At 38.1% G+C, this 12,891-nt stretch overlaps 1 protein-coding gene across 1 annotated transcript in view; it reads right to left on the bottom strand.

Moving 5' to 3' along the window:
• The window catches only part of LOC131972116 (fibulin-2-like), a 49,217-nt gene that overhangs the window by 23,934 nt on the left and 12,392 nt on the right, over positions 1–12,891 (bottom strand). Inside the window, exons 3-7 of the mRNA XM_059333882.1 lie at positions 8,777–8,891; positions 8,198–8,327; positions 3,000–3,201; positions 1,645–1,863; positions 300–410 (exon numbers count right to left, since the gene is read on the bottom strand). Of these exons, the coding sequence (XP_059189865.1) occupies positions 300–410; positions 1,645–1,863; positions 3,000–3,201; positions 8,198–8,327; positions 8,777–8,891 (777 nt within the window). The remainder of the gene's footprint in view (positions 1–299; positions 411–1,644; positions 1,864–2,999; positions 3,202–8,197; positions 8,328–8,776; positions 8,892–12,891) is intronic.

Genomic DNA, 12,891 nt, shown 5'->3' with positions numbered 1-12,891 from the left:
ATCTCTAACAGAAATATACTGTAATATTTAACAGTAAAATCTTTAATTTATGCTGCATTTATAAAGTATTTTCTTGTCAATTAAATGTCAAATCTTTTGATGGAAAAACCTTTTATTTATACGGTAAAAAATGGAATAAATGCAACCTTAAACGTGACATCAACAATGTCAATATCTTTTTACCGTAATATTAGAAAAAAGTTGCACCGTATTTATTACGGTAAAGTTCTGGCAACCACAGCTGCCAGTTTTTTACCGTAAAAACGACGTTTTTTTTTTTTACAGTGTATGTTTCTAACCTTCACAGGGGTTGAGTGGCACGGGGGGCCGTGTGGGGGGCGGAAGCGGTGAAGTGGGCTCAGCTGCTGCTCTGTCATCCTCCTTCAGTCTGTTCTCCTCTTCCAACGGCTCTGCAGAAACATGAATAGTCGCATCACAGGGGACGATGAATTACACTGTAATCAAGAATTGCACCTCTCAATCTACTGCTGTCTTAGTTATAGGCTTCAACTTTGTGCAATCTTCATCCAACGATGTGAGGCTCGTAGCTGCAGATGAAAGTTGTAATAGTAGTGAAGGTGAGACAGGAAAAAACACCGCCTGCAGACAAACATTTGGTTTATTAGTGAGCCGCATCCCTCACTGTAATTTGCTGAGAGCTCTGGCATTAGTATCCTGTTGAGACAGGCTTGTGTTGGTGGAAGCCACTGTTGATTAAAGTCTGGCACGCTGCAGACAATTTTTACCTGAAAATACTTCGAAGTTTTACATCTGTGCAGAGAAAAAAAAAATCTCTAACGCTGAAAAGCTTTTTGACAGCAGCAGAGATTAGTTAAGCATTGCTGTCAGTCCAGGAAAAGGATGTTATCGTGTGATTAAAATAACTATTATTAGGCAGTATCAGTCCTTGCAGACAGGAAGGAACTCAGAAAGAGCAGGAAAATAATACACTATGAATGTGTAGACAAATTACAACAAATGGGGTCTTCCTGACAGGAACGCCAACTGTAAATCATATTTCAAAGAGCAAAAAAAAAGTGTGCCAACATCACTGGAAATGTCTGCTAGCACTCTAAAGTCAAAAGTGTTCTTCGCCAAAGTGTTCTTTATTTTATTTTATTTTTTACTTCCTCTTATAACACAGTATCTACTGAAATTTTTAATGTATAAAACGTCATTGTTTAGCAAAATGTACCATGTGTATGTTCAATTGTACAGGTTGCTATTCACTTATTTTGAAGCGTTTTTTTCATTTATTTTGTACATTTCATGGTTTAAATTCAAATGAAAGTATACTAATGCTAAAATACTTGTCTCAAATGTTAGGTATATGTATTAATGTCAATTTGTGAGAGAGATTCTGTTTCCAGAATGAATGTAAATAAATTTACAAGAAAAAACAGCTGCATAAGATTTTCTTTTTTTTGTAATTCCTATTTTTATACATTAATGGCTCTTAAAAAAAAACTGCAGGATATTTTGAGGAGAACTTTTAACCTAATGTCCACAATGGCATTGTCTATGCAAAAAAAATGCAAAAAAAGAGTAGTGCCCAGACGTGGGAACGAAAATCACTTTCTAGCCACTTTTTCCTGGTTCACCTTATGGCCTACTCTGTGATATGATTGGTGGTCTTCTCTTTACCTTGTGCACAATGGAAAGCGTCCTCTTGCAGCACGTATCCAGGGAAGCACTCACAGCGGAAAGAGCCTGGCGTGTTGATACATCTGTGGTGGCAGATGTTGCCCTGATGTATCAGGCACTCATCCATGTCATCCACCTCAACGGGACCCTCCGCTGCATTCCCTCCATCCCTCTCCTCGCCAATGGAGAAGGCCTCTTTAGGATACGGGCTGTCAGACACTGCAGCACATTGAGAGAGTTGCTGTTGTTTGCACAGACAATAAAACTGTAGAAACTGCATAAAAAGCTGAACAGCATTTATAACTTTGCCTAAAGGAAAACACCTTTGAAAATAATAATTAAAGGAAAGGCACAATGGCCACAACGATAAGGAGAAATTCTTTTTTCATTCATTTTTCTTGTAATGGTTATTTCTGCAGGGATAAATGCACAGCAGCAACCACTGTCACATTGGCACATTATTTATATCCTAAACGGGTTTGAAACGCCCTTCCTTCGATTGGCTTTTAAAAATACACATTCAAGATGAAGAAAATTCATCAAAGTACCACATAGATGTTTATATAATGTTCAGCCGTTCCTACTATATGTTGAGAAGCTCCCCGTAGACTAAATGATTTCAAGGGCCCTGTGAATTTATTTAATTACTTATTTATTTTACTGTTTTTGGTTTTTACTTCTCTGTTCACCTCTGTCGGTTTTGTATAGCTGATTTGCATCATTTGTGAAGTTTTACCATTATTTATTTTCTTTGTGTCAAAGAAATGTGTCTTGTGCTGTATGTATTATAAAACCTAATAAAAATATTCACATATATAATGTTCAGTTTCTATTACTAGAGGGTTTATTTATGTCGTTTTAATACAATAGTCTAATCCCAAATGGAATGGGCATGTTTGTCATGAGGTGGGAAAAGAAAAGCATGCTAATGAAAAGCATCTGATCACAAGGCGGATCACTCAAGTGTTTCACCTTGTAGCAGCCAAACCAAAGCATTAAAAGAACACCAACCACCAACATAGTGATTTACTGAAAGAGGATTTAATGCAGTGGCAGGCAGGCACTAGATCTCTTCGAATTACAGCACAGGGGTGAACTGGGCTACTACACTTTGTTCTGTGAGGCCAATGAGCCACGACATTTTTCCAGCAGGGTTGTGGTATCTTATTACAACACTTGCTAACAAAAAATGGATTGTCTTTGGTTTAAATCAGTACTTTTCCCTGGCAGTGCACTGGTGTGTGTTACATCCTCCCGCCCAACAACACCTCCTGCCTCGGCATGGCGCGTGCAATGAATTCACATTCTGGGTTTGTGGGTGCAAATTTGAGAGTGCAAATATTTGTTGATGATACCTTTTTTTGGTGGTGTAGTGGGACTGAGAGCAGGCTTCTCTCTGACAGACTGCCAGCTGTCTTGACTCCCAGCCATGCTCTTCTCCCCCTCACAGCAGGTTAAAAAGAGGTTGCTGCAGTGGAAGCCCAGGTGCTGGTGGGCTTCACAGCGATGCCCCTCACGGCGGAGCTGCAGCCCCAGAGAGCAGCAGTCACAGCACTCCTGCAGGTCACACAGTCAGACTTTACACATGAATTATGGATAACATGGATCATGTAGCTGTTTAGAGCGCTTCCACACCTACAGTTCACGATAATATAAACTTTATTACAGGCTCTAGACCAGGGGTCTCAAACTGGCGGCCCGCGGGCCAATTGTGGCCCTTGTGATGATATTTTGTGGCCCCCACCTTGATATGAAAGTTTAATGTAATGTAAAGGTCCCTTTAATTACTTTTTTTGGTAATTTTGTGTCTTTTTTTTGGTCATTCTGTGTCTTTTTTTAAATCATTTTGTGTATTTTTTTGGTAATTTTGTGTCTTTTTAAAAGTAATTTAGTGTTTTTTCAGTCATTTTGTGTTTTTATTGATAATTTTGTGTCTTTTTTTAAGTAATTTAGTTTTTTTCTGTCATTTTGTGTCTTTTTTCTGTCATTTCGTGTCTTTTTTTAAATCATTTTGTGTATTTTTTTGGTGATTTTGTGTCTTTTAAAAAGGAATTTGGTGTTTTTTCAGTCATTTTGTGTTTTTATTGATAATTTTGTGTCTTTTTTTAAGTAATTTAGTTTTTTTCTGTCATTTTGTGTCTTTTTTCTGTCATTTTGTGTCTTTTTTTAAATAATTTTGTGGATTTTTTTTGTAATTTTGTGTCTTTTTTTAAGTAATTTAGTTTTTTCTGTCATTTTGTGTCTTTTTTTTGGTCATTTTGTGTCTTATTAAGTCATCTAGTTTCTTTCTGTCATTTCATGTCTTTTTTAAGTAATTTTGTGTCTTTTTTGGTAATTTTGCGTCCTTTTTAAGTAATTTTGTTTTTTTTAAAGCGGCCCCCGGGTAATTTGAGTTTGAGACCCCTGCTCTAGACCCAATAGCAAGACATACAACATAGAAAAAAACAACAGACAGGGCCTGAAGTTAACTTTTTTTGCCAACAGCCACTGTGGCAGGTGGATTTTGAAATACACCTGCCACAGTGGTTTTTTACCAGCCAAAATTTTTTTGTGCCTAAAATAAAGGTGAACGACTCAGAAAATGCATAAGAATGGTTCTTGAACTTGTACAGAATACATGTTAAAGTGCTGTTGAATTATCAACCAACTTAATCTCATTAATGACTAGACCTAGATAATGCCTTACAACTGTATCTGACCTGGTGTGGCAGGCATTTTTTTTTTCTTTGAATCGTCCTCCTCATCCTCTTTTTGTTCTGTTCTGCCTCTTCACGCCAGCAATATGCCGCCACATTTAAAAACAATTTTGCGGGGGAAAATCCAAGAAAACGGCAGGACTTGTTTAGCAACAACAATAGGCTACCTGATCTCAACAACACACAACACTTGCTCAGTGTTGTGTTGTCTTATCAGCTACACACCAATGTGGCAGGTTGATTGACAGTTTCACCCGCCAATGACAAAATTTACCCGCATTTGGCGTGTGGGCGGGTGCCAATTTCATGCCCTGACAACAGATACATAAACACATTCAGACATACTCTTATTCATGAGAGTTTTAAAAGGCACCCATACCAATGTTTCCACAGATATGATTGATATCTGACCGAGAAGACGGTCCTGAAGTTTGCGCAGGCTCTCCTTTCTGTAGCGGACCCATAATGGGGCTGCATACATAGGGGTGCAGTAAGCACCAAGGTTATAATAGTTTTGGATTTTTCATTAGTTTTAGTTTTGATTTTGTTGTGAATTTTTGTTTTCAAATTCAGTTAGTTTTAGTTAGTTTTTAGAGTGAGTTTTCTAGTTTTAGTTTAGTTTTTATTTTTTGAAAATGCTTAGTTTTAGTTTAGTTTTTATTAGTTTTAGTGTTAGTTTTAGTTTTTTTATAATGGGGTATTTGTTGGGTGCGTGATTCAAAGAGGCCATAATAAATGTTTCCTTTATTTCCTTTGGTTTATCATCTCAGCCCCAATAAGGTTATTAACTCTTACAGTTCTGGGTGTTTTGAATCTTGGTTCTAGTGTAAACATCCCAGTCTCAGTAAACATATTCACCATGTGTTGCATGTTCAAATAGAAACACTGAATTATGAATGAAAAAAGTTGACAAAAACGAAAACTAAGGACATTTTCACTATAATTTTAGTTAGTTTTAGTTAGTTTTGTAACCACAAAATACAGTTTTAGTTAGTTGTCGTTTTTTAAAAAACTCTGGTTTTTATTTTTATTTCAGTTAACGAAAATGTTTTTTCAATTCTAGTTTTCGTTATTTCTTTAGTTTTCGTTAACTATAATAACCTTGCCCCATACTTGGAGCATATATCCAACAGCTTCTGGAGCCCAACAGTTTGGGGTATAAGTTTGTAAAGCTGAAGGAAGAACCATAGCAAACCAAATGCACCACTACAAAACATCTGAACCTTCACCTAACTTATTGGTCAGATGTGTTTTGGAGCTGAAGCAAGCAAATAAACACTGTAAAAAAAGAAAAAAGGGCCTGTGTTGTGGACAAGTGCACATTGTTTGTGAGACAAACCTCTCTCCAGATAGATGTTAATGCTACTACACAAGCTGCTACAGTCCCACATCCCAGTATGCAAATGCACCTGGAAACAGGAGCCATCTAGGTCAAACTTGTGGAGAACACCTGGTAGTTGGGTCAGATCGAGGTCGGATCATGTTCCCCCCACCAACGTACCGCTCCAGAGTTCATCTGGAACCGGACCGAGGTTGGTTGTTTTCGTCCGCACCAGTGTGTGATTACTGTGTTCACACCTGCTCAAACTAACTGCACCAAGGTGATAAATGCTCCAGGGTTCAATTCAACAGAACTAAACAAAGCAGGTGCTCAAGCTGCCGTGCCAGGTAACAATACTGGATGGATGGCTATAAAATTTGGTAGAGATGTCTTTAAATGCACAGAATCCTAATGTAAAGCACTGATCCTCTAGCACCATTATCTGGTAATTGTTTTTTTAAGTAGAATGTCTCAACCACTCCTGGATGGAGCACCATTTAGGTTGGTACATACATTCACGTCCCCCTTCAAGAAGTGTTAACTTTTCCTCTAGTTCCATCATCAGATTATTTGTGTTTAATACTTTAGTTTTTTACTGAATAATGACATCCCTATCCTTTTCAGAGGTCATTTGTAATGCTTATTATCAAATGTTAGAATGCATGCTGACATGCTAAACTCTTGCAAGATAGCAAACACAATTAAACATAATTTGTTGTATCAATATGTCATTGTGAGCATGTTAGCATAAAGCTCAAGTGGCCTCTCCAGGCGGCAATCTCCGTGTCTGAGCATGGAGGCCACCAGGAAGTGCATAAAGCCTGCAATTCACCAAAAATTCCAGTAGGGGGTGCTAAGTTTGGCTGCAAAAGAAATCTGCCCATTCATTTCAGTGCTAACTTTGAAAACTTCTCACTTGATTTATTACCTCAGAAAAAATTTTCAGGGACAACATTATGGTCTCAATCGCTAGTAAAAAATATTCTTCAAGACAATTTGATGTCAATAGTTCTAATAATGGCCCCATTTAGAAGAAAATAGAAGATAAAGAATCGTATGATTTGGGGCGGGGCTACCTTTGATTGACAGGTCACTGACAAGGCGAGCCGTCACCAGGAGAGAAGCAGAGCAATGCGTATCCACGGCAACGTGTCAGTAAAGTTATATATAACGTCATATAGATAGAAAAGAGGACGTTTACCGATTTGGTCTCATAACTTTGACCCTTTCACTGTATTTTCACTTAATGACAGTTTATTTGAACGTTTTGTTCAGTAAATGTCTTGTTCAGTGTTTGGTTGGACTAACAGACACTCCAAGGAGTCGCTGCTCAGTTTTCTGAGGTCAGAAAGATAAAAACAATTTTTGTTTTTTTGCTAGCCAAAGCTAACATCCCAGCTAATGCTAACATGAATTATCAGCAGCTTCTCTCAGTCAGGTTGAGGTGTAGAGAGGCTGTAGTCAGTGATCAGATCCCTCTCCTCCTCCACAGTCCAAATATGGTCTGCTCCGCGTATCGGAAACAAGATGGCGACGCAAGATGGCGACGAGTGTAACGCTGAACTCGAGGCTTCCAACGGGCCACAAACTAATGGGTGACGTCACGGTGACTACGTCCATTATTTATATACAGTCTATGGGCCTCACAGAGCAGCGAGCATGATTGTAGACCCTTAATCTTGCTGAAATGAACTTTGATTGTTACAAGTATGAATTTGGGGCGACTCTCGCCTTGCTCACACTCTCTCACTCTGTTTCCCTGTAGCTCTCAGCAGGATCACCACTTAAGAGTGCATGGGGGCATAGTGAAACATAAAACTGAAGTAATGGCTGCTGTGATGTAGGCTACTGCAGTTGGAAATGGCATAATATTACTAAATCTACAGGGGTCCGACAGAAGGGTGGTAAAAACCAATATTTAACTGCATTACTGCAGCACAGAGTGGATAATGGCCCCATGCTGCTTAAGGGCCTCTGAGCAGGTGAGTAAGTATCTTTCAACACACAGGTCGGATGGCAAATGAGTGGATTTGCAAATTTGGGTGAACATGATAGAGTTACAGTCACCGTGACTTGACCCCGATTGACCCACATAATAGTCTACCGCTGCTACTGTTTTAACACATCAATTACCAGTCTGTATTTTCACAATTTCAGAGAGGCCAAACAATTGACATCTGACATTTCCAATCTGCTTTGAAGGTAGGAAAGCTTTAGGACTGTGGGAATCTTCAGTTGTAATTGGACCTAAATCATTTTGTCCAAATTAAATAAGATAATTGAATAACAGAGGATTGGCACCGCAGCAGTGAAGCTCAGAGGAGAGATGTAGAATAAAGTTGCTGAGAGACTCTCACTGGCTACGGACTAGTACCATCTCCACGTGTTTTCAATTCTACTGTGACTAATGCATTCATCAATTGCTAATTCAGACTGTATTAGGCTTAAATTGAAATTCACAATGTCATTAAGTTTGACTCTGAACCCAGTGAACTCTGTTTGGCCTTTGCTGGCGTATCTGGTCACAGGTACTTGCCTTGTAGGAATCGATCCCACATTTATCGCTGGCATCCTCTTGACACATATTTCCTGCTCTTGCTGCATTCATTCCAGCCAAACACCGACTTTCTCTCAGGGAACCGCGGCAGCACTGTTGTTGGGCAGTCCTGGCAGAGAAAAGCACAAAAGGAAAAAAGGATTGCTTAAGTGTCTGGACTGCAACCGCGGCCCTACAGCAACAATGAGTGGGTTGGCTGTGCTTCCCACGAGTGTTGCTATACAGAGCTAACTGAACTGTGTTTCATGTTTTGATTTATTAAATTAGAAGGAGAAATTGAAAAATGAAATCCTGATAATTTGCCAAGCAAATCTCCGAGGAGTGTTATAAAATGAATAAAACATGAACTTAAATGTGTTTGATCTAGCACAAAAACACACATTTTAACTGTCATTTTACTAATCCATCTTAATGTTCAACTTGTTTAAAAGTCAATGTAGTGGATAAACAGTCAACTTGCTTTCCACAGAGGACTATTTATGATGATTAACGGTGTGTTGTATTTAATTATAAGAATTAAGCTGAATGATGTGAGTGGGCGTTTAATAATGGGCTTACCAGCAGATGGAGTGCCTATCTTTTATGGGTGGCTCCATGTTGTTGCAGTGACCATTAGCTGAAGCCCATTTCTCCCCTGTCTCACAGCAGGTCTTCACCAGCTCCTTGGCAGACACTATAATGAAACACAAACACCAAGTTCCAGCTTTAGCCCACTCGGTGCAGCCAGTGTTTCAGTGGAATGACATGAAATAATGGCTACAATGTGAATTCAGCTGGAAGAGGATGGTTAAAATTTACCATCTTAGAATCCCATCAGTGAAATGCTGTAAAATCTGGTTAGAGGATATCTGAAGTGGAACTGTATTTCAATCTGTGGTGGAACACTTGTCTCAGAAATAGACTTTAGAGCTGGTTTTGGTGACTACACGCCGAGAATAGCAAGTACAATGTGTGTTTTTCTTTTCAGACTCCTCGACTCTGCTCTCACTTTCATTGGCAGAAAGAGAAGTATGTAACCCAAAACTCCATAAAATTACCTTCAGAGTAAAATTGTCCTTTTTTGTTACATCCTGGCTAATCAGAGCTGGAGCTCAGTGAAAGAGTAACACATTAGCACTTCATTTCAAACTGGGTCAGAGGAAGAGACAGAGCAAAAACACATTATCCAGTTTACAGGAAAAATGTATATGTGTTCCTTCAATAACAGGGCAGCACATTCCAGCTTTGATTTGTGGCTCCTGCACTACTGTAGAGACACAACTCATGACCTGGATGTCTTCACAGTCAACTGGACAGACACCAATCACAATATTTTTTTCCCATTGAGTATTTTACTTTGACTTATCCAATTTAATTTAAACCAGCAGCATGTTTAGTTACATGTATTATTATGTCCCATGTGCTCATGCTGGCCCCTACACTGCAAAAAAAAGCCAACTTGTATTTTTTGGCCTAAAACAGTGATTTAAGTTGGTAAAACTTGGAAATATAAATTATTCACATTTAGGGCAATAATGTAAGTTAGCACAACAAAGGAAGCCAGTTGTCTGCTCAAAAACAAGTTGGTGAGTTGTTGTTACTTATATCTTTAAGTTGGGGTTCACAACAAGGGACAATAGTTCTGATAACTCTTATTTCTTTGTTGGGAAATTTGGTCATTAGCGAAAGCTAGCAGCTAACTGATGCTAGCGGCTAACCGATGCTAGCAGTGCTAGTTACAGCTACAAGAGTAGCCATTAGCGTATCAATGCTAACTCAAAATTGTGGTTGCAACATTAGCTGACATTTCATAGCGGCGTTACAATCGTGCCAATTCAGCACATTGCAGAAGTTAGCAGAAGTAAGGATTAAAAGTTATTACAATGTAAAATTATAAATTAAAAAATCTGAATTCAGAGTTGAGCAAACTCAAAAACAAAACTTAAAATATTTAGTTTAATTGTCCAACTTAAAATTTTATCGAAGTTTGTTGCCTTGAAATTTTGAGTTCACCCAACTTTTCTTTTTTTGCAGTGTAGTTCAACAGTAGAGGTATCTAAACCAGGATCAGCCATTTGACCACATATGGTTAGCCATTATTTTTATTGTACAGACTAAGGGTGTGGAAATATACTTCATAATTAATTATGTGGCATTGCATTTCCAATGAATATTGAGTTAGAAAATAGGCAATTTCCCAGATTTAACATGATTTCTAGAATAAACCATGGCCATTTCCAGTGTTCCATCCCCAAATGGATACAGAAACAGATCATTTTGTTAGTTAAACATATACATATACACATAATGAATATGTTGTGCTGTAGTTTAACAGAGAAGTGCAGGAGTGCATGAGCTAAATGCTAATTTAAGCTAATAATATGCACATGTTTTGCAGGTAATGTTTACCCTATTTCACATGTTGACCATCTACATTTTATTAGTTAATTACAGTTTATCCTGAATATTGGTGTATATGTGTACCAAGGTTATTATAGTTAACGAAAACTAACGAAATAACGAAAACTAGAATTGGAAAAACATTTTTGTTAACTGAAATAAAAATAAAAACTAGAGTTTTTAAAAAAACGATAACTAACTGAAACTGTATTGCGTGGTTACAAAACTAACTAAAATTATATTGAAAATGTCCTTAGTTTTCGTTTTTGTCAACTTTTTTCATTCATAATTCAGTGTTTCTATTTGAACATGCAACACATGGTGAATATGTTTACTGAGACTGGGAACTGTAAAAAACACCAGAACTGTAAGAGTTAATAACCTTACTGGGGCTGAGATGATAAACCAAAGGAAATAAAGGCAAAATTTATTATGATCTATTTGAATCACGCACCCAACGTATAGCCCATTACAAAAAAACTAAAACTAACACTAAAACTAATAAAAACTAAACCAAAACTAGAAAACTCACTCTAAAAACTAACTAAAACTAACTGAATTTGAAAACAAAAATTCACAACGAAACCAAAACTAAAACTAATGAAAAATCCAAAACTATTTTAACCTTGATGAGTACCAAATCAGGGTGATCCATCCACCCCAGCCAAAAATATAAGTCTGCTGGGGGAGCTAGAGAAAAGTAAATGTAACAGCAAAGTCAGTTGGGTGCATCCAATGGGGACTATAAATATCTGTTAAAATGTTTTGCAAAATCATATATTTGCTGGGATATTTCAGTCTGGACAAAAGCAGTGGACCAACTGATTGACAGAATTTGACAGCCAGTCACTGCCGTCCCCGGAGCCACACTAGAGAGGCTAAAAACAAAGTGAATAACCTTCTAAAAGCTTTAATTGGTCTCTTACAGCGCAGTTTGTTCCAATGTAAGCCTTAAATGAGGGTGCAGGTCATGCAGAGGAGATACCATGCAAAAATCTTATTGCAATTCTAAAAAATAACACTAAAAACAAACATCTAAAAGTGACTAAGGTCATTCTAACATTTCAACTTCCACATCCACTTTATTTTTGTGGAAAACAGTCTCCTATACATAATAGGACCAAGCCAATTACTAGGAATAGAGGAAGTGACTGCGGAGGGGTGCATAATTTAAAGGTTTAGCAGTGAAAAAATCTAAACTTTGAAAGGCACAATGACTCTTTGATACTAAAGTATCTGTGCCAGCCACACAGTTAAACAAGTCTCTTTGAACCTGAGAATGTATATTAAAAGACAGAGGACATAATTACTCATCCTATTCATTTTCTCCAGGTGGAATCAGTTCTCAAATGTGCTCCATGTGTCTAGAATGTGGCATGTATACAGAGTTAAAATACATACAGTTGCATGAATACATTTACAAAGGATTTAGTGGGTTGAATGACTGATGATTTCACCAAAATAACTACTGGGGGTAAAAACTTTAGCCGAGTTATATCTGAGTCTAACCCGGTCTCTTCCTGTCTCTTTGACAGACCTTTTAATTAAGACTATTGCAACTTGCTCCATTCAGCTGTGCAATAATTAACTAAGTTGAGTTATCGTGCCTGCACAATGGAGATCTAAAATACACACTTGAAAAGGTGGCGGAGGAGCATCTCTCTGTTCCAGGCCTGTCATTATATATCTCCATTAGACTAACATTAACACCAGATGCTTCACTCTTGTCCAAATCCAAAACTGGTGACATCACACCCTTTGAAAATATGAAGGTGGAATAACAACCAAAAAAAGGGGCAACTCTCGACATGTCTGGAGGTGTCATGAAGCCACTAATCAAGGCTCATGTGTCTTTTCTTTTGTCGACTTGGCAGTGATTTATAATACAGGTGGCTTGAAGAGAGCACGACCAACAACGTGAATAACAGCACATGCCAAAAGCCCACGACATGCAAACTTGTGTGGTTGAACATGCCAGATGATTGATGCTGAGAGCTTTAAAGAATGTCCATGTGTATGTATGAATATGTGTGTCTACAGGCCTGTGTTAAGCTCGGGAGGGAGTGACACAATGCACTTGAGGAGATATCGTGTCTTTTGAAACTAATAATCACTGTCCAGGAACAGCTGGATGTGACATAACAGGGAGGGCTCTCCTGCTGTCACAATGACTTCATTTCCAAAACGGCCAACTCAGGTTTCAATTATTGACAACTTATGTCTCAATCTCCCTGAGATTGTGAGCCAACATTCATGTGATCCATCTTTTTGTAGTCTTAATCGGGGTTAAGCTT

This window comes from Centropristis striata, chromosome 5 (genome assembly GCF_030273125.1).
Source record: "Centropristis striata isolate RG_2023a ecotype Rhode Island chromosome 5, C.striata_1.0, whole genome shotgun sequence".
Taxonomy (NCBI): Eukaryota; Metazoa; Chordata; class Actinopteri; order Perciformes; family Serranidae; genus Centropristis; species Centropristis striata.
This window is presented reverse-complemented; position numbering and strand designations above follow the sequence as displayed.